This window comes from Chlorocebus sabaeus, chromosome 7 (genome assembly GCF_047675955.1).
Source record: "Chlorocebus sabaeus isolate Y175 chromosome 7, mChlSab1.0.hap1, whole genome shotgun sequence".
NCBI classification, from domain to species: Eukaryota; Metazoa; Chordata; class Mammalia; order Primates; family Cercopithecidae; genus Chlorocebus; species Chlorocebus sabaeus.
Genome location: NC_132910.1, coordinates 49,864,728 through 49,890,943, shown reverse-complemented (window position 1 = coordinate 49,890,943; position 26,216 = coordinate 49,864,728). Strand labels below are relative to the sequence as shown.

General features: G+C 34.2%; 1 protein-coding gene across 7 annotated transcripts in view; it reads right to left on the bottom strand.

Moving 5' to 3' along the window:
* The window catches only part of RAP1GDS1 (Rap1 GTPase-GDP dissociation stimulator 1), a 172,645-nt gene that overhangs the window by 28,785 nt on the left and 117,644 nt on the right, over nt 1-26,216 (bottom strand). For all 7 annotated transcript variants that reach the window (XM_007999316.3, XM_007999318.3, XM_007999319.3 and 4 more), the window contains 2 exons: nt 17,521-17,649; nt 4,674-4,799 (listed from right to left, as the gene is read on the bottom strand). In XM_007999316.3, the coding sequence (XP_007997507.1) occupies nt 4,674-4,799; nt 17,521-17,649 (255 nt within the window). The remainder of the gene's footprint in view (nt 1-4,673; nt 4,800-17,520; nt 17,650-26,216) is intronic.

Genomic DNA, 26,216 nt, shown 5'->3' with positions numbered 1-26,216 from the left:
ATACTGCAAGGAAAGTTACAGGTAATTTTATGGCATAAAAGTGACTGAAGGTCACAATAAAGTTTTCACTTTGCCAAAACACCAATGAGATGAAAAACCAATTTCTCCCTAAAACATAGGACCTAAGACATTTAAGAAATTTTAAATGTGTCAATATTGTAGTTTTAAAATTTTAATCAATTTTTTTTTTGAGATAGGGTCTTGCTGTGTTGCCCAGGCTGGTCTTGAACTCCTGGGGTCAAGCAATCCTCCTGCCTTGGCCTCTGAAAGTGCTGGAATTACAGGTATAAGCCATCACACCCAGCCTAAATGTGTCAATGTTAAAGTTTACAGATGATCTCTTCTCATAATTTGACTGAAATCAAATACTTGAAAACAAATATATGGAAGGCTTAAACTACCTTAAATAGGATTAGCAACACATTCTGCCAAAGCAGACAGCCCAGCACATTTACCAAAACCATTCTGTTCAAGATAAACATGTATCTTTATCACCACTGTTTACACACACATGTATAAATGTACACATGTATGTATCACAAATGCATCATATACAGGTATTTTAAGACTTTTTTTAAAGAGTGGAAGAAAACCACAAATGCAGAGAAGTGCATAAAACATGCAAGTTAAGTTTAATATATTATTAGAAAGCAAATAACCATGGATCTATCACCTAGATCAAGAAATTCATTACCAACAACTCAGGAAGCCTATCTCTACATTTCTGTTTCTGATAACAAACCCCTTCCTTCATTCATCTCAAATCATCTTGATTATTATGGTAATCACTTCTATACTTTCATCGTTTTACCAAGTAAACAATAATTCCTAAAAACTTCAATTTAGTTTTACTTTTTTTTTTTACTTTATATAAACTGAATCATACAATATGTATTTTTCAGTGTTGGCTTTTTCCTTTCAACATTATGAGATTCATCCACAGTAATAGTTATAGCTGTCTTCATTCCTTTTCATAACTCTATATTTTTCCATTATATTAATATCCTATGATTTATTCATTCTGTTAATGGATATTGGTTGTTTCCAATTTTTCATTATAAATAATGCTGCTCTGAACATCCCTGTGTGTGTGTGTGTGTGTATATATATATATATTCCTGTGTATATAGGATGTGTGTGTGTATATTCCTGTGTGTGTGTGTGTGTATATACACACACACACACACATACATACACATATACATGGGCATCAAATTGTTCATAATATCCTCTTAATAGCTGTAAGACCTGTGGTAAGGTCTCCTCCTCTTGCATTCTTAATTTTGGTTAATTATGCTTTCTCTCTCTTTTCATTATGAATCTCACTAGGGGTTTATCAATTCCAATGTCTTTTCAGACTCAACTGTAGCAATTATATGTTTGTGTTGCACTGTATGTTTTCCATTTTATTTCAGCTCTTTACATTTCCTTCCTTCTGTTTATTATTATTTTTTAAAATTTCAATAGCTTTAGTGGTACAAGTGGTTTTTGGTTACATGGATGAATCGTATAGTGGCAAAGTCTAGGATTTTTAGGGCACCCGTCATTGAATAGTGTACACTGTACCCAAAAAGTAGTTTTTTACTCCTCACCCCCTCATCTCACTCCCTCCATCCTTCTGTCTCCAAAGTCCATTCTACCACTCTGTATGCCTTTGTGTACCTAGAGCATAGCTCCCACTTATGAGAATAAGTGACATTTGGTTACTTCACTTAGAATTAATGCCCTCCAATTAAGTTGCTGCAAAAGACATTATTTCATTCTTTTTTATAGCTGAGTAGTATTCCATGGTGTGTGTGTGTGTGTATACACACCCCATTTTCTTTATCCACTCATCCACTGATGGACACTTAGGTTGATTCCCTATCTTTTCTTCTGCTTTTTAAAAGAATATATATTACTTGTGGATTTTGTCAACATTGTTGTATTTTATTCCAGTTAACTACTTACTTTTTTTTTTTTGTAGATTTAGGGAGTACAAGTGAAGATTAACAAAATTAATAGACTACTAGCTATATTAACAAAAAAAAGAGAAGATTCAAATAAGCACAATCAGAAACAATAAATGTGACATTATAGCTGCTGCCACAGAAATACAAAAGATTATCAGAGACTACTATGAGCATATTCACACAAATTGGGAGGTGAGGATTGAAAAATTACCTTTTGGGTTTTTGGGTTTATATTTTCTTTCCCCTAAATTCCTGAGATGAATACTGAGCTCATTGATTTTAGTTCTTTTCCTTTTCTAATAAAAGCATTTGGAGCAAAATATTTCCCTCTGAATAGGGCTTTACTTATATCATGTAAGATTTGAGAAAGACTATTTTCATTTTCACTACTAGAAAAATTTCTAATTTCCATTACAGTTCTTTTTTGACCTCTGAGGTATTGGAAGCATATTTCCTACTATGTAAACATACAGAGATTTTCTGGTTTTCTTTTTATAATTGGTTACTAGACAACTCACTTAGGTCAAAGAAATACTTTGTATGATAGCAATCTTTCAAAATTTCTTTCTTTCATGACAAGTATACATGTTCTTAAATGTTTCATATGTACTTGAAAGAACTCTGTAGTTGAAGTGTTCTAAAATAAGTCCATTAAATCAACTGTCTTAATCATTTTCAAATTTTCTATAACCTTATTCTTCTTATTGTATAAATTACTGAACGAGGTATTAAAATTTCTCACAATTTTTGTGGATTTGTCTATTTCTCTTCATAGTTCTGAATGTTTTTGCTTTGTATGTTTTGGGATAATGTATGATGGTCATGTTTTTTCTAGGTAAATTGGATCTTTTATTACTAAAGTCACCCTCTTTATCTCTAGCAAGTCTTTTCATCTTAAAATATTTTACTTGATATTAATATAACTACCCCAGCCTTCTTTAGGTTTCAGTGGTACATTTTTTCCATCCTATTATTCTCAATATTTTAAATCTCCTATTTAGTAAGTATTGCTTATATAGTATAACTGTTTATTTTAAAACACAAGTGACAAATAGTCTTTTAATTAGAGCATTTAGGCCACATTTAACGTAATTACTCAAATACTGTGTCTTAAAACTGCATTTTTATGTTCTATTTGTCCTCTATAATTCATGTTCCTTTTTCTTTCTTCTTTTTTCTTGTTTTGCATTGCTAGGGTATTAAAAAATCTTTCTATAAGTCCCATCCATTTGTTCAGGTTGTTTGGTAGTTATACATGATTTTAAAAAATTACTTTAGTAGTCACCTTAAAAGTTGAAGTGACTAAATAACCAGAGTCTTCCAGATAACACAAGTGTCTTAGGACTCTAACTCCTTTTACCTCTCTTCTTATTTATATGCTCAGTTTGTGGTATATTTTAAATCATATAAATGTACATTGTAAACTTCACAATAAGTTATTTTTCAAATATATTCAATGTTCATAAGATTTACCTACATATTCACTGGTTTTTTTGGTCTTTATTCTTCCCTGCATCTGTATCACTTTCCTTCTGATAAAACCACATTTATAACATCTGGCTTCCATAGTTGCTGTTGAGAAGGTAGCTGTCAGACAAACTGTTGTTACTTTGAAGATAATGATTTCGGTCATTGGTTTTCTACATTTTCAGTATGAGGCATCTAGATGTGGATTTCTTTTTGTTTATCATATTTTGAGTTTAAAGGGTTTCTTGGATCTTTGCATTTTTCATAATTTCTGATAAATTCCCTGCCAAAATTTCTTCGAATATTGCCTCTGCACACTCCCCTCTCCACCTTCTCTACTCTCCTTTTGGGTCTCCAAAAAATGCATATGAGAATGTCTCACTTTATCCTCTGACCTCTTATTCTCTTTTATGTAAATAGGTTCTTTCTTCCTTTTAGTTCATATTGGATTTCTTTCCAACCCATTTTCCACTTCACTGGTTCTTTAATTCAACAGTATCTATTAAATCTGCTATTAAACCCCCCATTGGATTCTTAATTTTGGTTGTATTTTTCAATTCAGAAATTTCCATTTATTTCATTCTTAAATCTGCTACGTCACTTTTTAAAAATAGTTTTCAGTATCCTTCTAAATTATTTAAGCTTGCCTTTACCTCTTTGAACACAATAAGTATACCTGTTTTGAATCAGTGTCTAATAATTCCAGTATCTGAAGATTTGCTGCCTATTCTTGCTTATAATGTTTTGTCTCATGTATTAACATCTGATCCTCTTTGAGTATGTGCTAGACATTATATTTGAAAAATTACTAATATGGAATGGTTTGTTTCCTCTGATTCATTCTCATTTCTGCGATGCATCTCTTAAGATTTTTGTGCCCAAAGAAGAGAGTGATTAACCAGTATCTTCGCTGTTGGCAGGCCTGAGACTCCAACTTTTATCCCCTTTGCTTTACAAGTGTATAGAAGTAGAGGTCAGCCTCGCAGCTGCCTTCTCCAGAATGGCACAAGAATGTGTTAGCTACAGAAGTATCTTTTCTAAGATTTTAAAATCAAAGGAACCTGGAAAGTTGCTTTGGCCAATGTAGATATAGTTATGGAGTAGATAACATAGCGAAAGTTAGAGATATGCAAAATAAAACATATCACTAATAAAGAATGGTTTTGAGTCAAATGGCTGGCAATTAAATAATATTAGGAAAAAAATTTAAAGTACTCATGATTGAAAATCCAAAGGTGCATTTATTTTTCTCACCATTTTCTGCCAATGGAGCAAGAACTTCAAAAATCATTTCTCTCTTATCATGTTCTATTTGTTTCTTGAAGAGTTTTACTAGCTCTTCAGCAATGTTTGTACTGGCAAACTGTTCTTTACTTGACTCTGTAAAATAAAAAAGAAAAACTTAAACCAAATTAAGCCCAGAAACTGTTTTCTATTACTTTCAATACTTGGTCATTTTGTACCATTACTGATAAATACAAACACTCTTCAAATATAGGAACAATCAAATCCATTTTTAATGTCCCTGAAAAGGAAAAATGTCTAAGGCTTTAGAGAAAATGTTCTGACCTAATTACATTTGGGCTATAAAAAAAGGTCCTCTAGCATAGCATATAGGTAATCACGGCAACAATAAAATTACTAAGTCATAAATTCAGTTTTAAGGATTTTAGTCAAAGACGAAAATTTCTCATAACATTATATTCTATATGGACGAATTAAAGGTGACTTATCTTTAGTATCATTAAAGTGCCATGTTTTCTACCCTGGTCCTGACGTATCTACTATTGAAGACTAATTCTGCATGAGTAATTGGAGTTTCATTCCTTCCTGCCTCTCAGCATCTCCAAACTCTCCTAGAGCCTCACCATTGATCAGCATTTATATATACTTTGGTATTTCTCACATAAAATATATTTAAAACAAACATCCTCCCCCAATCAACCTCTATCAACTACCATTCAATCTCATTTTCACTTTTACAAACAAGTTTCTGATAACATTGTCTATATACACTGCCTGTACTCTCTCAACTCATACGCATTACTAAATCTACTAGTTTTGGCCTACCTGCCTCTACACTCAGGAATCTCTTAATAATCGTTCCTCCTTCTCCACAAGACCTCTATAAATTCTAGTTCCTTAGGATTTGTCCTGTGCTTTACGTTCTCAGCCCTTATTCTCACCTGAGGCTAATTCTCTTCCATGGCATCAAACAGCATCTCTGTGTTGATATTTATACAACATAAATATTCACAACCCTCTTCTGGACATCAGGCTATTTATTTAACTGCCCATTTGACACCTCTACTTGAGTATCTCTCTAGCATTCTAAATTCAATACCAAAAAGGGGCTTTCGACATACTCTGAAATCATCTTCCTCCAGTGTTCCTCAACTCAGTATATGAACACTACATCTATCTGAATAGGCAGGAATCTAGCAGTCATAGCTCATTTATCACTCAACTTCCACACCTAATCAATCACCAAGGTCCACCAATCTACCTCCAAAATCCAACCCAAATCCATTCCATTTCTCTCCAGTTCTCCTCTCAATGTCTTTGGTTGCATTATCCTATTAATTTTTCTAGAAATTTCTTTCAGTGAATTCTGACCTAATCTAATATATACTGGTCTCTCTGGTGGCACAGCTGGCATCCTGGGTTCTCCTTATCATTATCTTGATGGATCACTTCTCTCCTTCCTGTATTAGATATCCTGTTATCTATGCCTTTTCTCTTTCATTTGTTTTGTTTTGGTGGCAGCATCCTCCAGCAGCGTCATGAGAAAGCTACTGTATAATATGTATGTGGGAGGTAGACATTTTGAAAATATTGTCTGAAAATGATCTTTCCCACCTAGAGTTGATGCTTCTAATTTAAATCAGTCCCTTACCTTACTCTGTTACTTTCTCATACTAGCAATCATCATAAATTGTAATTATACGGTAGTTTATTTGCAAACTATTTTAAAAATAAATGTCCATCTTACACACTAAACTATAAGCTCCTTGAGGGCAATGACAGTACATACTGCTTCAACCACCAGAAACATAGTGCACAGGATAGTCCCTGGTATAAAGCAGGTGTCCAAAATGAAGTAATTTATGAGTAACTAAATGAACATGTAAATGAATTATAAGGGTTACACTCCACTTGCTAGTCTCTGGTAAATCTCTTGTGTTACTATCAAGTAAAATATATTGCAAATTCAATTTTAAAAGAGGAGAAACACATATTAATATGGTTAAATATAGTTTTGATCAACATTTTATTACACTGCTTTGGTGCACATGTCAATGGATCTATTCCAAAATGATAAAAATCTACTCCAAGACTTTAAGTATGATTCTTTAATGCCATAAAACACTACGGCTTTAGCTCTTACTTCACATGCCAAGGGAGGCGGGGAAAGTAAGGGTAGGGTGTCTTTCTGGTAAGATACTGAAACTCGCAGAGATCATATTCAGCAAATGTCAGTACACTCCACCCAAAGAGGAGGTTTCATTTAGAGATGAGGCCGGGCATGGCGGCTTGTCCCTGCAATCCCAACACTTTTGGAGTCTAGGGTGGGCAGATCCCTTGAGCCCAGGAGTTCGAGATCAGCCTGGCCAACATGGCAAAACTCCGTCTCTACTAAAAATGCAAAAACTAGCCAGGCGTGGTGGCATGCACCTATAGTCCCAGCTACTCAGGAAGCTAAGGCACAACAATCACTTAAACCTGAGAGGCAGAGGTGCAGTGAGCAGACATCATGCCACTGCACTCCAGTCTGGGTGACACAGTGAGACTCTGTCCCCAAAAGAAAAAAATAAAATAAAAAATAAGTAGAGATGATTTATCCCTGGAACTTTGTTGGTTATTCCTCTGCTTCAGAGAATTGTCCAAGTGAGATGAATTTCAAAAACATAAAATCATACGTAAAGTATACAGACATCATTATTCATCTAGTTACATGTTTTTACTCTTCTTTAAAAGAATAGTGTTGGCACTCTATTCCTTCTAATCCACATTCTTTTCCTCCAAACATTTAATAAAAGGAAACCGAATCATTGTTGCTATGTAACTCAGGCTCTGTTTGCCAGCACAAGGAAATTATGCATCATTATTAATACAGGAATTACAGAACAAAATTTGTACTTAACCTGCAGGTGAATAGAGTGAAAACACAGCATGAAGTATAATTTGGACATTATATTTATCAATTAAGTGCCATGGACCCTCAACAGGCCTTTGGCAAGAAGCCTCTTTTACTAAGGTTTTATTTTTATTAAAACTCTATGAATTTAAAGAGTTGGCCTAATATTATTATTACCAGCAGACTCCAGTTTCCTCTCCTCCATTTATTCTTCCTCACAAATACATAAAGCTCTTTTAGCTAATTCATACTGTTTACTTACATATATCTAAATTACATATTTGTACTGCTAAAAATTGGTATTTCTCATCAGATTTCTACTATGAAAAATGAACATTAGTTTTCTTTCTTTCCTGTGTTCATCATACTCTCCATCTTTCTAATTATATGTAATTTTGTTTATATCACTAGTTGTGTTTCAGCAATACACTAATTCATTCTTCCTGGAATAGTGTTTTCTCATTTGAGTAGTTTTCTATGTGCTTATTATTAATGCAACTCCCAACACTCCATCAGTTGTCTAATCTTCTCTTAATACATTCACTTTAGATATTAATCAATTTCATTTCCTGTAAGAACTCTCCCAAGCACCATCCCATCAGTTTTTTGACCTAACCCAACCTGGTCTGGTTGCTCCTTAAAAACATGCCACTTGGGACAATAACATCACTGTAATACTTGGGATTCCTGTTGGATTTCGTTTTCAGTTCCTATGTAGTTTTTCTTCATTTAAATCCCTTGTTTTGGTGGAACTGAACTTCCAGTGGCTTCCAGAGGAAAAGTATTTAAGAAATAAACTTTCTGAGATGTTCATGTGTGACAATATCCTTATTATAATCTCACACTTGACTGATAGTATGACAGAGTATAGGATTCTATGTTGGAAGTCGTTTTCCCTCAAAAAATTAAAAAAGTTTATTTCACAAATAATAATTGTATATGGGGTACACTGTGATGTTACATATAATGAATAGTGAGCAGATCAGGGTAATTAGCATATTCATCATCTCAAGTACTTTTGGGTTGGGAACATTCAATATTCTCCTCCTAGCTATTTGAAACTATGTAATATATTATTGTTAACTGTAGTTATCCTACAGTGGTACAGAACACTAAAGCTTACTCCTCCTATCTAGCTGTAATTTTGTATCTTTTGTATCTAATCTTTCCCTATTATTCCTCTTCCCTCTACCTTTCCCAACCTCTAGTATCCTGTTTTTTGTTTTTTTTTTTACTTCTATAAAAAACTTTAAGCTTCCACATGTGTGAGAACATAGTGTTTAACTTTCTATTCCTAGTTTATTTCACTTAACATAATGTCTTCCAGTTCCATCCATGTCATTGCAAAGAAAACAAAAACAAAAACAAACAACGGGATTTCATTCTTTTTGGCAGCTGAATAGTATTCCATTGTATATACATATGTCACATTTTACCTGTTCATGTTTTTAGATACCTAGGTTGATCCCACATCTATTGTGAACAGTGCTGCAATAAACACGGGTGTGTAATGTTTCTTCAGTATACTGACTTTATTCCCTTTTGATAAATACTCAGTAAGGAGACAGGTGGATCATATAGTAGTTCTATTTATGTTTTTTAAAAAACTGAAATGGAGTCTTGCTCTGTCACCCAAGCTGGAGTGCAGTGGTGTGATCATGGCTCACTGAAACCTTACTCAACATCCTGTGCTGAAGCGATCCTCCCACCCCACCTTCCCAAGTAGCTGGGATTATATGCCTGTGCCACCATGCCGGGCTAAGTTTTAAATTTTTTGCGGAGATGGTTTCCCTATGTCACCCACACTAGTCTCAAACTCTTGGCATCATGTGATCCTCCTGCCTCTGCCTCCCAAAGTGTTGAGATTACAGGTGTGAGCCACCACATCGGGCCCATTTATGGTTTTTGAGAAACCTTCCTAAGTGGCTGTACTAGTTGACACTCTCACAGTGTACGAGTTCTTTTTTCTCCACATTCTCACCAAGATTTGTTAATTTTTGTCTTTTTAATAATAGCCATCCTAACTGAGGTGAGATAATATGTCATTGTTTTGATTTGCATTTCCCTGAAGATTAGTGATACTGAACATTTTGTCATACATTGGTTAGTCATTTGTATGTCTTCTTTTGAGATGTATCTGTTCAGATAATTTGCCCATTTTAAAAACAGGATTGGGGCAGACACAGTGGTTCATGCTTCTAGTCCCAGCACTTTGGGAGGCTGAGGCAGGTGGACTGCTTGAGCCCAGGAGTTCGAGACCAGCCTGGGAAGCATGGTAAAAACCTTGCCTCTACAAAAAATACAAAAACAAATGGAGCATGGTGGTGTGTGCCTATAGTCCCAGCTACTTGGGAGGCTAAGGTGGCCACTGCACTCTAGCCTGTGAGACAGAGTGAGACCCCACTGTTGAGACGTCTGAGTCCCTTGGATATTCTGGAAAAAATCCCCAGTTGGATGAATAATTTGCAAATATTTTCTCCCATTCTGTAGCCTCTCTTTTCACTCTGTTGTTTTCTCTGCTTTGCAAAAGCTTTTTCATTTGATATGATCCTATTTTTGCTTATATTGCCTGTGCTCTGAAGTCTTACTCATAAACATTTCTTAGACCAATGTCCTGAAGCATTTCTCTTTTTTGTCTACTAGTTTTATAGTTTGGGTTTTACATGTGGTTCCATGAAAACTTTAAGTTACTTTTTTTTTCTATTTCTACAAAAAAAAAAAAAAAAAGAAAAAAATCATTGGTATTTTGACAGGGGTTCCATTGAATCTGTAGGTTGCTTTCAGTAGTAGGACCATTTTAACAACATTAACTCTTCCAATCCATAAGCATGGGATGTTCTTCCAGTTGTCGGTATTCTCTTCAGTTTCCCTCATCAGTGTTTTGTAGTTTTCCTTGTAGGTCTTTCACCTCTTTGGTTAAGTTTACTTCTATGTTTTATAGCTATTGTAATAGGATTGCCTTCTTGATCTCTCAGCTAGTTTACTGTGTGTGTGTAGAAATGCTACTGATTTTTGTATGCTGATTTTGTATCCTGCAACATTACTGAATTCATTTTTTGGTTCTAAGAGGTTTTTGGTGGAGTCTATAGGTTTTTCTTGATATAAGATTATGTTTGCAGGCACAATTTGACTTCTTCCTTTCCAACTTTGACACCCTTTCTTTCTTTCTTGCCTAACTGATCTGGCTTCCCTGAAAATTTTGAAGGCAATATTGCATTTTCTTCTGGCTGCCAATGTTGTTTTGAGACATATGTCCACGGAATCATGGTCTTTTTCATTCAACTTTACTTCCCCTATCCTCTCTAGAAGCTTGTAAGATGTTCTGTCCTCAGCATTGTAAAAGTTCACATTGATGTGCTATGGTCTGGGTGTATTTTCATTCACTAGGACATTTATTTGACAGATACTTGCAATGTAGGAAATTCTGTATTTCAGTTCTGTGATACTTGAGTTATTTGGCAGTTTCCTCCTGTTAACTTTTCTAACACTCTTGGTCTGATCCTCTTATATTTTTTATTTTATTTTATTTTTTTGCTTTACTTTTACAAATATTTCTCCAGTTTTTGTCTTTCATTTTAGCAACTGTTCTTAATGCTCAAGCTCTTTTCTGTTCTCCTTAAGAATAGTGTACTGTTGCTTTTCTCTAACTTCCATGTTAGAGGTTGCCTTCACCTCTTGAGCTGTCTGCCATTGATGAAGTTAGGAACTAAAAAAAAAAAAAAAACTGATTAGGAGCTATGAGTATGAGTAGTCTTGTTGACTGCAAGATTCCCTATAGGGTAATCTGCTGGCCTTTTGTAGAGAACCCTCAATATAAAGAACTTTAAGTCTATGTTCTGGGAGACAAATAGAGCAATAAAACTGTGGTTCTCAGCATTCAGATTTCACTTAACCTGTTTATGGATTGGTACTGTGGTACCTTTTACTTCAATTTAGTGTGATATCCCCCATCAAGAAACCCTCTCTTTTTCTTCTATCCTGACAAGAAGCATAGTATTCTCCTTGGATAGGCAAGGGGTAGTCATCACAAGGTGTGAAGGGGAAAGAGGGTCTAGAAATCTTGATGCCACCAAATCCCAAGCTCTTTGAAGATTGTGAAATGTAAACTGGGTTTCTTGGTTTCTTATCCAGGATTTAGATGTCAAAGGTTTGCTATGTAAGTTATTGCCTTTCTTCCCAGGTCCCAAGATGTTCTTGCACAATCCTCTCTCCTGCTTTTCTTTGTTATTCCCATTCCTTGAGGTTGTTCTTGTTTGTTTGCTTTTTGTTTTTAGAGAATGGGTAGGGGGGAGGTCTCACTATATTGCGCAGGCTGGTCTTGAAATTCCTGCTGCAATCAGTCTTCCTGCCTTGGGCTCCCAATCCTTGAGGTCTTAAGCCTTTAAGAAGAAATCTCTTTACCGTAGAGTTTTAGTTAGTTTCCAACTAAAATTTTAAAAGAGGCGAAGTCTCATTCTGTTTATTCCATGTTAAATAAGAATGCATACTTTAAAACCATATTCATGCTATGATTTTAAGTATAAAAAATTATGTACACACATTAATTGGGACTCGAAGAGAACAAAAAAAAATTCCATGGTTATATTAAAGAGTGTTGGGTTAAAGGCCAATTTCTCTTTAACATTATGTGTGCATAAATAACAATCAGGAGGAAAACAATCTGTTTTCATTATTATGGAAAAAATGAAAACATCTTTAATCCTATAAAATTTATGAAGCTTAATAAAGCAGAGCTGTATTTTCCTTTCTGTCCCAACTCTGAAATAGACTGCACTTGTTAAATTATTTCCATTTCATCTTTAAGCTACTACATTTCATCACTAGTGAGCAAAAGTACACAAATTTGTTATTTAACACTTTTATTAAAAACATTGACGAAAAGTAACTGTAGCATTTAGTAATATGTCATATTCAGAAGTATGTGACATGAATTTTAAACACTTGATATTTACATGAGTCAATAAAAATACAGTACTTGTTAACAGGCAAGAAAGCTCACTCTGAAAGGGGAAACATTATTCTGGGGCATACATGTTCCACATGTTGATGTATATAGCCTAGTTATTACATGGGCAAAACAGACTCATGATATAAACTTGAGAAGTCTTAGATAAACTTATTTTTCTTTTATCCTTTCTTCCTTCAAATGGGGTGTAGGGCAGTAACCACTGAAATTAGAGTATGAACCTAAATTGGGTGCATAATTATCTTTTAACATAGATTGGGGGAGACTAGGCTGAATAGAGGTGGTCTATGCAGCCTCTCAAACAAACCTGGTATTTTAACACAGCAACTCGTATCAAAGTGTTTGGAAGCAGTTTTTCAATGGCATGTTTTCTCTGTATACCAGAGAAATCAGCAAGGTAAACAAGGTTGTTTTTGCAACTCTTTACTTACCTCTTATCTCTCCTACCAGGTCAGGGCTCCCTCAGTATACAGTGCTCTGCTTTTATCCCCAAATTATTTTTCCTTATTTATTTATCTGTCCAATTAAAACTCCCTGATATGGTTTGGCTGTTCGTCCCTTCCAAATCTCATGTTGAAATGTAATTTCCAATATTGGAGGTGAGGCCAGGTAGGAGGTAATTAGATCATGGGGGCAGGTCCCTCATGAATGGTTAGTACCATCCCCTTGGTGATAAGTGAGTTTGTTCATGTGAAATCTGGTTGTTTAAGAGTCTGTGACCTCCCCTTTCTCTCTCTCGCTCCCTGACTCACCATGTGACACGTCTACTCCCCCTTCACCTTCTGCCATGATTACAAGCTTCTTGAGTCCCTCACCAGAAGCAGATGCAGGCACCACACTTAGTGTACACCCTGCAGAAACATGAGCCAATTAAACCTCTTTTCTTTATAAATTACCTAGTCTTGGGCATTCCTTTTTCGGTAGTGCAAATGGATTAATACACTCCCATTTCCCAAATGTTGCAGATATCACAGTATTGATCTGGGCATTCATATTATTATTCATTTAATAATATGTGCCAAGCACTATCCATTGAGATACCCAAAAGAAGTGTAAGACTGGAAAGTATAAGAGGTGGACGGTTGATAACTTTGGCTATCCTAAAGAGTATTTATGTTTAAAGAGGGTTGGTTAACAGAGTTGACCAACAGTTACAGGGCAAATACTTCTGCTTATTTCTGGGGTTTTAGCTTTTGAAAAACCTTTCACTTTTTTCCCAAAGGATAAAATGATTGAATTAAATATTAAACCATTCCCTGCCTTTGACTCTTCCAACAATACTTTTGCAGGTATCTCTAGCGTTCACAGGGCTCAGTAAAAACACTGCTTAGTGAGAAAGCACAGGCTGGCATGGTATACATTATGGAAACTTTAAAACATCAGTTAGCAAGTATGTATTTATTATCTAAGAAAAACTTTTATAAATACTCAGCAAAGCAAACATAATCACTGAGAATTTGTTATATCCATTAAAATTTTTAATTGCCTAATTACTTTAAAAGTTGAGGCTGGGAGCAGTGGCTCACGCCTGTAATCCTAGCACTTTGGGAGGCCGAGGTAGGTGGACCATGAGGTCAGGAGATCGAGACCACGGTGAAACCCCGTCTCTACTAAAAATACAAAAAATTAGCCAGGCGTGGTGGCGGGTACCTGTAGTCCCAGCTACTCGGGAGGCTGAGGCAGGAGAATGGTGTGAACCTGGGAGGCAGAGCTTGCAGTGAGTCGAGATCTCGCCACTGCACTCCAGCCTGGGCAACAGAGTGAGACTCTGTCTCCAAAAAAAAAAAAAAAAAACAACAACAACCAACCAAAAGTTTTCATTAAACTTGTAAGACAAGCTAAGCCTATTATGTACATAGTAAAAATAACTCTGGACATTAAAATCAGACATGAAACTATTTGAACTATCACTTAAAGATGCTTTGTGTGAGAATTCAAGTTCTCTTTTAAAAAGAATGTATATCAAGAATTATTTTTCTCTAATACAAAAAACTGCTTTCCAAATGATTTATGAATAATAGAAATCTTATAATGCTGTTTTTTTCAAATGCCAGACAGAGATCCACTAACAAGTCATGTAATCAGTTTAGGATGAGTACACTGAATATGTTAAGGATAATAAGTATTGTTTAGTTTCAGGTGTGTAATACAGTAAGTGATGATATGAAGATGCATTTCTTCTTATGGGCCATAGTCAAAAAGTTTGAAAACTACTGCCCTAACGTGAGCAATTTGGAATCTGGGTTTATGCAAGGCATTTTTGGAGAAATGTTAATATTTTGTATTTATATTATTATAATGTCTTACAGCAAGAGTTATACCAATATTTACATATTGAAGTATTTGGGGTTCAAATATGTAAGTTGTCTTAGAACTCTAAAATACTTTGATATTCATGTGTTCATAACTTAGATAAATGAATTTTCTTCTCAAAGAAGCTCTCAACTGTATGTATGATCCTAAATTAGTATTACTAAATAAATCACAGGGTTGGGTTAACTATAAGGATTAGGCCCAAAGTTACTTCATAGGGGTGCTGTAAAGCTGAGTAAGGTTTGATACAGATCCAAGATCTTCTTTTACTGTAAAATATAAGACTCCTTATATGGACATACTACATGGAATAAGTTTTTTAAAGTTTTAAAAGACTCCTGTAACTCCTATGACTAAACTCAAAGCCCACCCTCTTCCACTGCCACAGTTCTTGTTACGTTCTTTTCACAAGAGGAGGTAATAATGACTAATACTTTTCCTTGACTCTCATTTGAGAGGTGGATGATGACTATTTTGGGTAACAAACAACAACTCTCTTCTCACGAGGTCAAGCAGGATTTCTGCACAGTTCCTGATGTTGAAGCATTTACAAGATTTAGACACAAAACCATAAAAGAGATGAAATACTCCCCAGCAAACAACTACAATTATGTAAGTTCGTATTCAGCACAACCTATCCAAGGATTATTGTAATTTCCTTACTTGGTACTGACTTTTCCCTTAAAGTTAGGTGAGATAAATTTCATTAATCTTTGCTTTCTTCCATGTACTCTCCTAAAACTTCAAAAGGGAGGGGCCTTAACAGGGTGAAGGATGACTCTGTTGCAGTTCATTTTCTACAGCACCACTGTCCAACAGAAATATAATGAGAGCCAAAAATGAAACCATATATATAATTTTAGATTTTCTAGTAAGATGTGCTAAAAAAGTTAAACATTTTAATATTTTATTCCACCCAATATATTCAAATTATCATGTCAACATGCAATCAACATATGAAATATTGGTGAGATATTTTATATTTTTCATAGTCTTTGAAATTGATTATTTTATACTGAACACATCTCAATTGAGACTTCATATTTCAATGCCCATTAAGCCACATGGCTGGTAGCTACTGTATTGGACAGTGCTGTTCTAGAAACTACTCACATTAAAATGTAACAGCGAAGGACCTGCACTCTTTGATTTTCATAAAACCAAAGGCAAATGAAGAAAGATTTGAACCAATCATGTTTCTGTTACACTATCAGTATGGGATTATAACACAATTTCTGTTTTATTTCTGCCAACCATACTGAACACAAACTCCTACATTCCATTTTAATCACAGAAAAGAATAACTTTGTCAAATACTAAATGAATGTTCTTTTATTCTTAGTCTCACTTGGATGACAGAAAAAATGTGTTAATTAGGCTAGCATAAAAAAGAAAAAACAGATGAAGAGAGAAAATGAGAAACATTCACAAATACTAGGATATGACCCACTAAGTAAGAACGACTTTTACTAAATATCTTTAATAAATAATTTCTATTCCCTTTGCTTGAAGACAAAACAAAAGTAAAATATTAAAATCAAGATGAGCTTTCAGTTAGAAAAACCAAGATTAGTGACTTTGTGCTTTTATTTATAAAATGTGGTACGCAGCAGAATTGATATGTTGTAACTACTGTATTTAGCTATGACAAAACACCATTTCATTTCACTATGCCCATAATAATTTATTATTAACATGATTGTGGAGTAGATTCAGACCTAGAGTTGTGAAGGAAGATAAGAAGCGGGGGGTAGGGGGAAGAAGAAAGAAACGGTAATCCATAACAAAGAGAAAAATGAAAAGAGATGGAGGTACAGAGGCCATCATCCTCCTCTGTGTTATGACTAGGATGTGTTTCCATCATTGGTCTGGTTCTGTTTGCCTTCTGAATTTCAAGGCTTCCACAGATTTTGTTTTCTAATACTGTAACACATACATTCATAGAAAAAAGTCCTCTGTGATGTTTTGAGATTTTATGAAAAGAGGATGAAGAACCTTAGTCTGTTAGATTCCTCTTTACCTGAGAAGCATGCAATTTATATGAAATGTAATAAATTTTTTTTTCTTGGGACAGGGTCTGGCTCTGCTGCCCAGGCTGGAGTGCAGTGGTGTGATCTCGGATCACTGCAACCTCTGCCTCCTGGGCTCAAGCAATCCTCCTGTCTCAGTCTCCTGAGTAGCCAGAACTACTGGCACAAGCCATCACACCGAGCTAATTTTTGTGTTTTTTTGTAAAGATGGGCCCAGGCTGGTCTTGAATTCCTGAGCTCAAGCAATCCACCCACCTTGGCCTTCCAAAGTGCTGGAACTACAGGCATGAGCCACTATGCAACACATTTCAATCTTATTTTTACCCACGGATATACAATTGCCATCCCTCATGTAAAAATATTAAAGTCATGTGGAGACAATTTTAAATATTCAACTCTATTACATAATGTACAATGTAAGCTTTAAACACTAATACATAAAATTATTAGGGAAACAAAATAGCTCTCATTATAAACAATGTAATCATAAGATCTAATTGGATTTACTTTTTAAAATATTGATGCAAATATCTCAAATGCTTCAAAAAATTAATACAATCTAAGTGGATTTCTAGCTTCTTAATATCTAAAGAAAAATTTATTGTAAGCACATGAATAAGTTAATTACATTTGTGGTTCATGACTAAGACTTACCAAGTTCTGCTAAATTACCAAATGCAACAAGACACATTTCTGTAAGAGCTGCATTTTGGCAGTGGATGCCCAGTAATTTCACTAAGGTAGGAATAACACCCATATTGATAAGCTGAGCTTGAAGTGAATCTGTAAAAACAAAAAACAACAACAACAGAAAAGAAAGTGTTGACATGCCAAATGAACATTATAAGAAGAAAACACCTCTTATTTTCCCTACTGGAAACTCAAAGTTATTTAAATTACAGTAATAGAAAATGAAGTCCATTCATATGATTGTCTTGAACATTTTAAACATTAGTTCAGAAGAGTTTAGTTTTGAATCCTTTGAATAACCAAAAGGCATTTTTAGAAATAAAAATAGTTTGAAGACTATATCAAATCATTAGTTTTTTAAACGGGGTCTTACACCATTAAAAAGCAGGCCTTTAATAAGTATAAACAAACATTACCACTAGTTTTTGGGTGAAAAAGTTAGAGTAACATTTGCATTACAGGAAATCACAGAATATGAAAAGCATGAGAAAAGTAGCAAGTTTAATAAAGACCAAGAAAGAAAAAAATCTTAGAATCCTTTAAAAACACTTTTCATAATACAAAATTAAAAGTATATAATAAATACACAAAAATGACTGGTTCTGAATATTTGCAACCAGAGCGTTCTTGATGACTGCTAGGAAGAGATATACCAGAAAAAAAAAAAGTTACCTAAAATATTTTTCTTTTTAAAGTTTTATTTAATTACAGTGACAGATCATCTCAGTGAGAGAGAGGAAAGTTTGGCTTAGAGAGGTGAAGAGAATGAGGTTAAAATGGCCTTGTCATCATTGTTTGCCTTCATTTTCTAAGAAACTAATTGACTTTGAAGTACTAAACATGCCTTGGATTTCCACAAGGGTTCTTCATGGCAATAATAGAATACCTGTAGCAAAGTTGAAGGTAAATGAACCAAAATGAAAACCAAAAGTACTGCCTTTTAGAATAAGCTAAGAAAGAAATACAAAAATTCATATGTTTATGCAAAACACTATAACTGTCCATAACTGGTTCATCCAAAGATACAGAAATGCTCTTTCAAAATTTTTTTTCTCTTTAAAATGATATGCCATTTTCAAGCTAATAATTTTCCCCAAATTCTTTTAAGTTATCTCTTTGCAATCTAAAGACAAAACTCTTTCTTACAAAAACACATGTTCCTCATAGCTCCAATCCCTTGGCAGGGTTGGCCTGCTATTTTTTTTTTTTTTTTTATTACTCTTTATAGCTCTTAATCTATAGATAAGGAAGTAGGTGGGTGATTTTCAGAAAAGAACATACAGAGTTGAGCTATCTTATATGCCAGTTCATTACTGCCTGGTGGTCTTTGTTGTTAATTATTCCTGCTTTTAGAGTGAAGTATGAGAGATGGTCAACAGAGGCTTATTGTCCCTGAAAACTGATGACTGGCTAATTACAGATAATTATCTGGTTTGGTTGTGGAAGCCCATCTATAATAGAAATGGGCCTATTACCAAAATAAGAATAAAAAATAAACATGGAAAAAAATGGGAGTTTATGTTTAGAGTTCAAATACTCTAATAAAACAATTTCAAATTTTGTAATGAAGTTACGAACTCTAAAAGGAGATAAGAATTAAAATATACTCAACTAAGTAATCTGTATTTATACTTTTGATGTTAAATTTTTTTTCTGAATATGCAATTTAGTAATTAATAATTCACAACACTTAAAGGTAAAATACTTAAACAATAGTGTTATATCTATATTACATTGGTAGAATAGTTGCATTATGGTTATAGTATTTGTAATAATCATGCACCAAGGAGCTTTCCAAGTTAGAAATTATTTAGGTTACTTACCAGTAGATAGGGCTCTTTATTAGAGGGTCACCTCTGCAGATCCTTGTTCTTTAGCAGTATTTTTATTTATAAATGTATTCATTTTGATTACTTTGTCAAATACTGCAGAGCTGATGAATCATTAAATTTCGGGTATGTAAGCGTGAGCACTAGCGCATGCATTGAATGTGAGTCAAACTCCACTGTATGTCTGCATATATGTAAGCATCACTGAACACCCCCTCAGTTCTGTTGGTACGAACTATAAAAAATCCAACAGTCCAGGGACATCAGAGGAATAACACATTTTATGAAGAAGATAACAGAAGAAGACCACTTAGAAGATAATGCTCTTCATGTTCTGCTAACTTGGCATATCTATCACTTTTCTGGACTGCTTTTACAATGTTACAAATTTTGGTTCCAGGTAAAAGAGGGATGAAAAGTCAAGAAATGTTATAGTGCTTAATACAATCTTTGGCATACAAATTGAAGCAGTAATATTTGAAATTGTGGCAGACTGGGAGAAAAAGTTAGCATAGCCAAATGGCACATTGTAGGTACTGCCATAATTCATGAAAATCATGTTGCTTCATGAAAATGTGTTTTATAACTACCCAGGAGCCAAATTCATTATATCCTCACATATAACACACATACCACACAAAAGAGAAATATATAGCCATCCAATTGGATGAACTCATTGTGGACCAACTGGGTGCTCTCTTTTATATCTACTTCTATGATGCTAACTAAAACAATCATCATACTCAAATAATTCTAAAATTTGTTCACACTGACTGCAGGCCTGCCATTCTACTTGTATAATGAAGGCCCAGAGGAGGAGAGAAAAAAAAAAAACACTTTAACAGAAACAGCTTGATATAAATTTCCATTTTATGGACAAAGAGGCATCCTAGAATATGGTTCTCAAAGTGTCCCTGGAACCCTTTCAGAGGATCACACAATCAAAGCTATTTTCATAAAAATGCCAAGATTTTATTTGCTCTTGCCACTGTGTTGACATTTGTACCAATGGTTCAAAAGCAATGGTAGGTAAAACTGCTGGCACTTTAGCATGAACACCAGCAATGGCACCAAATTGTATTAGTAGCCATTGTTTTCTTTACTTTTTTTGAGATGGAGTTTCACTCTGTGGCCCAGGCTGGAGTGCAGTGGCATGATCTCGGCTCACTGCAAGCTCTGCCTCCCAGGTTCATGCTGTTCTCCTGCCTCACCCTCCGGAGTAGCTGGGACTATAGGCGCCTGCCACCATGCCGGGCTAACTTTTTTTTGTATTTTTGGTAGACGGGGTTTCACCGTGTTAGCCAGGATGGTCTTGATTTCCTGACCTCGTGATCGGCCCGCCTCGGCCTCCCAAAGTGCTGGGATTACAGGCATGAGCCACCATGCCTGGCCGTAGCCATTGTTTTCTTCACCATTACAGATAGTAAAACAAACTGCTAGTCTTTGCAGCAATTTTTTTGGGAAAATATTTTTCATAAAAATGTTATTTCTGTTAACATACAATGGGTTTGTTATTTTAAAATGAAATACTAAATAATTTTAAATACTTTCTCAAGTTTCTAATTCAGTAAATATTGACAGATATAACCCAAATACATAAACAAAAGTCTTATAGGTCTTCTATAATATTTAGACATCTAAAAATCATAAGACCAAAAATTTAAGAACCACTGTCAAAAGACTACCTAATTTTTAAAACATTTTTTTTGAGCCCAAGTCTTGCTCTGTCACTCAGGCTGGAGTGCAGTGGCGTGATCTCAGCTCACTGCAACCTCCACCTCCCAGGGTCAAGCAATTCTCTTGCCTCAGCCTCCCGAGTAGCTGGGATTACAGGCGCCTGCCACCACGCCTAGCTCATTTTTGTATTTTTAGTAGAGACAGGGTTGGTCTCAAACTCCTGTCCTCAGGTGATCCACCCGCCTCAGCCTCCCAAAGTGATGGGATTACAGGTGTGAGCCACCACGCTTGCCAGGACTACCTAATTTTTATAAGAGATTGGGAGGTGGGTGGGAAACATGGAAAATATTCTGAAGTTCAATGATGTGCTTAGCAGAAGTGACAACAGGAAAAAAATAAGATAAAAGCTTAGTAGGAATCCTAGATTTTGGCACTCTGATATTTTCAGAGAAATTACACTAATAAAGCTCCTAACATCTCATCTTGCTTATTTGAGTAGAAACTCTATTTAAGCCTAAGAGATTATTCCAGATTGAGTCTACCTATTTCAGTTACTATGTAGATATTACAATTCAGTAGGTGGTGGCGGTTGTTTTTTGAAAAGATTAAGCAGGGGTCCTGTTTGTGTATGGTAAGTTGATATTCTTATTGACAGAAATAAATGATTCATTTGATTATCTTTTTTGTTTACTGCCCAAAGAAAGCTTGCAAATGTGTTTCAGAGGATAACAGCTGACATCCATGATATCACAAATGTTATCACGAGTATGACTTTTAAGTGAAAGACAAACAGGAAGAAATTCTTAGACCTAGAAATAGTTCTTGTTCTCTAGATACATTAGGGAGACTAAGTGAAGCAATTGCAAGACTATGACTTCTGCCTCCCTCAGTGAATATCAGCAGCTCCAGGGGAATGTTATCAGAGCTCAACAAACACAGCAATTCACAAAAATGTAACCCAGGCCCATACATAGCAAACACTTATGTGTGAAAGACAGTCTTTAGACAGCACAATGTCATAAATGTCTGAAGACTCTGTTTTGACTGCTCCTGACACACATCACAGACAAATACTGACCAAATACAGATTTACAAAATTACATAATATCAAAATGACACAGGCCCTACATGATCTATGGGGAGGAAGAGGAAGAAAGGCACTGAGGGGGTGCAATACAGATGCATATACAAAGAGATATAAGGCAATCAACGCATGCGCTGGTGTGAACACTTACCTACCTACATTTTGAATTTCAATGGTTCCAAGTTCTTCAGGTCACACTCATGGAAACTCCAAAGAATGGAGATCTGGAGAGAAGATCTCAAGTTGAGGAACCTTTTCCCCCCTGAGTTTTAAGTTTAATGTTTAAAACATTGGTATAACTAGATTATAGGTCCAGAAAAGTATGCTGAGAATTCCAGTAGCTCAACTGAAGTTACTAAAAATAAGTTTCTTAAGAAGATTATAACAGGTTTACCTTGTTCCTAGGGCTCTTACAGATAGACAATATTGTAAGATTATTAAGCTTTTTGGTAAACAGAACTTAAGAATGAAATTGTCAAAACTAGACAACACAATTCAAAATACAGTCTCTACATTAGTACGTAGATATATTATTCACAGTATAATGATATGATATTGCCATTTACAGGCTTGCATTAAAAATCCCATCTAGAGTCAAATGAGTTGAGCATAGTTGAAACAGTGAAGGAAGCAAATAAAACTCTTGATGAAAAGTTCTAATACAAATTGGCTAAAAATGATTTGGGTATAATAAAGATTGAAGAAAACTACCTTTGACTTAATGACTTATCTGTATTTCCAAAAAAGGATATGAAAATTAAAAATTAGAAATGATACAATAGTGAAGTAGAGCTTCAAGTTCAAGTGAGTTTTAGTTCTAACACTGAAAAGTAAACTGACTTAAATGTGGCTACCAAGGGGATGATTAGTAGTTAAAAACTTTATATGCTCAAATGTCTATAAAGTGGAGAATTTTATTCTAAACCTAGTGTTGAGGATATAAAACTAGATTATTTAAATGTGTTTAAAATTCAATTATTTTAAAGCCTTCTTTATATCAAACATGCATGTGTTTTGCACCCAGATTATTGTTTTAATTTAAGCCCTATTATACATTTCAATGATACATAGAAATTTCAAAAAAAAAAGTCAAGATTCACTGATATTGATAATATTGGAGGTTTAAAACAATACATTTATATATTTCTTCCTAGACGCTAACAATAAAAAACTAGAAAAGGTAATTCTAAAGTTCTTTCTGGGTTCTGAAAATAAAAATTGTCTCTACATGGCAAAATTTCCCTTTTGTAAAAGTTTTAAATATAAATGGCAAAATTATATGCATGAGATTGATGTAAAACAGAAGCAACAACAAAAAAATGCCAAAGCAAAAATCATAAGAGAGATAGTAAAAATATTTTATTATTAAGAAACTTACTCATTTACTGTTCTCAATACAATGACAACTAGAGTGATTATGCCCTAATCTAGTAGATAATTTTTCCCTGTATTTACTCCAGGTTAATTATTTGCTACAGATCAACTTTTGTGACAATGAATACTGCTACAAAAAAATTCTATAGATATGTTTATTCTGATTAAAGAAAACTCTACGCTTTCATCTCAGGAAAAAACTGGTCTTTTAAGTTAAATGTGGTCTTTTTTTCTAAAGAGGACTACTGCCAGCTGTTGCTTAAGCAGCATTTATTAAGAGAAACCAATCCAGTCTCTGCTTTCATACAGCACTGCTGAGATAAAGATCACATCTACAGTAAGTATAAATTTAAGCTTGAATTTTTGTACAGCAAATTAAGCTAATGTCAAATTAATTCATATCACAACATGTGTATCTTGCAAACATATGCTTAAAAACATAGAAATCCCTTCTTTTACAAAAGAATATATTAGCTTAAAAAAAATCTTTTCTAGTTACCATGGGGCATTATTATAATTTAGATTTTACAGTTTAAAATTGCACAGAAGTTATTTGCAAGGCACAAATTCTGTTAACAAGATACATCTGTATATCCAAAAGCATTTCACTTTTTAGTTTTTCAAGTAGGACTTAAAAACTTTTTTGGTAAATAAAACAATATAGGCAGTTCAGTGTTAGTTGGATTTCACTTATAGTTAAAACAGGATTAATAATCTTTATAAAAGTTAATTTGTACATGATGTTTTTCTGGTTTCAGCACCTCTCTGAATGGACTTTGTAAGTGGCCTAAATTAGACATGCAAATACAGATATTTGGCTCTAACCTATTATTTACCTCTGATTTTAGCCTCAGCTTTTGGAAGGCCAAACAGCTCAATGCTTACTTCAACATCATTTCTGGAACCTAAAACTTTGTGCATGATCAATGATTATGTGCCTCACATCATCATATTTCAACTAGCATAGGAACACTTACAGTAAAGAGCTGGTCTTTCAGATTTGTTACTGTCTGAATATTTAGTTTTAAATATAGGTAAGCATTTCATGTAAAGAGAAAAGTTGCCTATATGCTTTATATGTTGAAATTCTATCAGTTGAAACGTAAATGTATATTATTATATTAAAATGCACCAATAATTAATGGTGATATACATCCTGTAAGGATGAAATCAAAATCAGAAAACCAACTTTTCCACTTCAAATTTTCACAATGAGAAAAATCTTGAAAATAATACTTGATAATGGCTATGATTAATCTTCAATCCAGACATAAAGCAAATAAAAATGAGAAAACCATATTAAAGAATGAGGAGCTCCAAACATATTTTGCCCCTTCACTGCCCTCAGCTAAGTGGGCATCTATGTGGTATTATGATATTAAATGTACTATCATAATTGCAGGAGCAATCTAGAAGTTAACAATGCTGAGAAAGTATTATTCCTGTAATAATATAATGTCAAATTTTAAGTATTAGGCTACTAAAATTATAAAAAGACTATAATAATTTATTTTTCTGAGATAAAATTTCAGCTTCTTACATTCGTAAGTTCATTCTCTAATAGATGAAGCTGAATATAAATGCCAATACTTGACCATGTGGAATTAGACCAAAATGTGCATTTGATACACCTCTACTGAAAATCAAGCTCTCAGACTGTTCATTAACAGCATTATTATAGTAATAGTCTAGGAAGATTATCACTAAAAGCTAACCTGGTCTAATTGGTCAAATTTAATAGGTTGAATTAGCAAGAGGCACCAGAATAACTAACTGCTCTACTCCTTAGTGAAACAATTTGTTTAAAATAACACTTGTGGTAGAACTTTATGAAAGCAACCTGCTTCAGCAAACTGACTAGAAAGCTGTTGGACAAAACAGCAAAAATTCAGAAATTTTTTAAAAAGAGAACAACAGTAAATAAAGAACATCAGTATAATAAAGAAAGAATAAAAAAGCCTAAGTACTTTTCAGCTGTCCAGTAAGTCTTCAACACACTTCATTTAACTCACTGGAGTTTAAAGTGACAAACTGGGCTTCAAAAGATGTGAACTTACATGTACATCTCCCATGTCTTCATAAATAGAGGGGGAAAAACACCCCAGAAAATACATGTAAGGTAGTATGATGGAAAATTAGTCTTATTAAGAAAAAAAGACAGTATCAGAACAAGGATCTCTGAGAGAGTAAAACTTTGAATAAGATACAAAAGAATAAATTGCAAATATACAATTTTACCTTTTAAATTTTGTTTTGTTCTTTTTCCTTAGAGTAAGGCAAAAATATTTTACTATTTAGGAAATATATACATTATTAATTAGCTTGTAACCATAGTCAGTAAACTTTAAAAATAGTTCTTCACTCATGTGAAGCCAATCATTCTTCTAAACATCTAACATCTAGGAAATGCTCTTTTTCACCTGTAATAAAGTATTGAAATACTGAAAGATAAGGATAAACATGCAGCTCAGGCCAACAAGCTTTTTAGTTTTTAATCACGAACTAAGAAATTGTTGCTATTGGCTGAAATGAAAGTAGCAGCTAAGGTTAATTACACATTAAACAATCTTTAATATGGGGAGAAGAAATACAGGCCTTTTTTAAACAAGTGAATTTAAACAATGAGCCTAATATTTAAATTCAATTGTCATGCTTCAATAATATACCACAGGTGTTACATTTCCTAAATTACATAC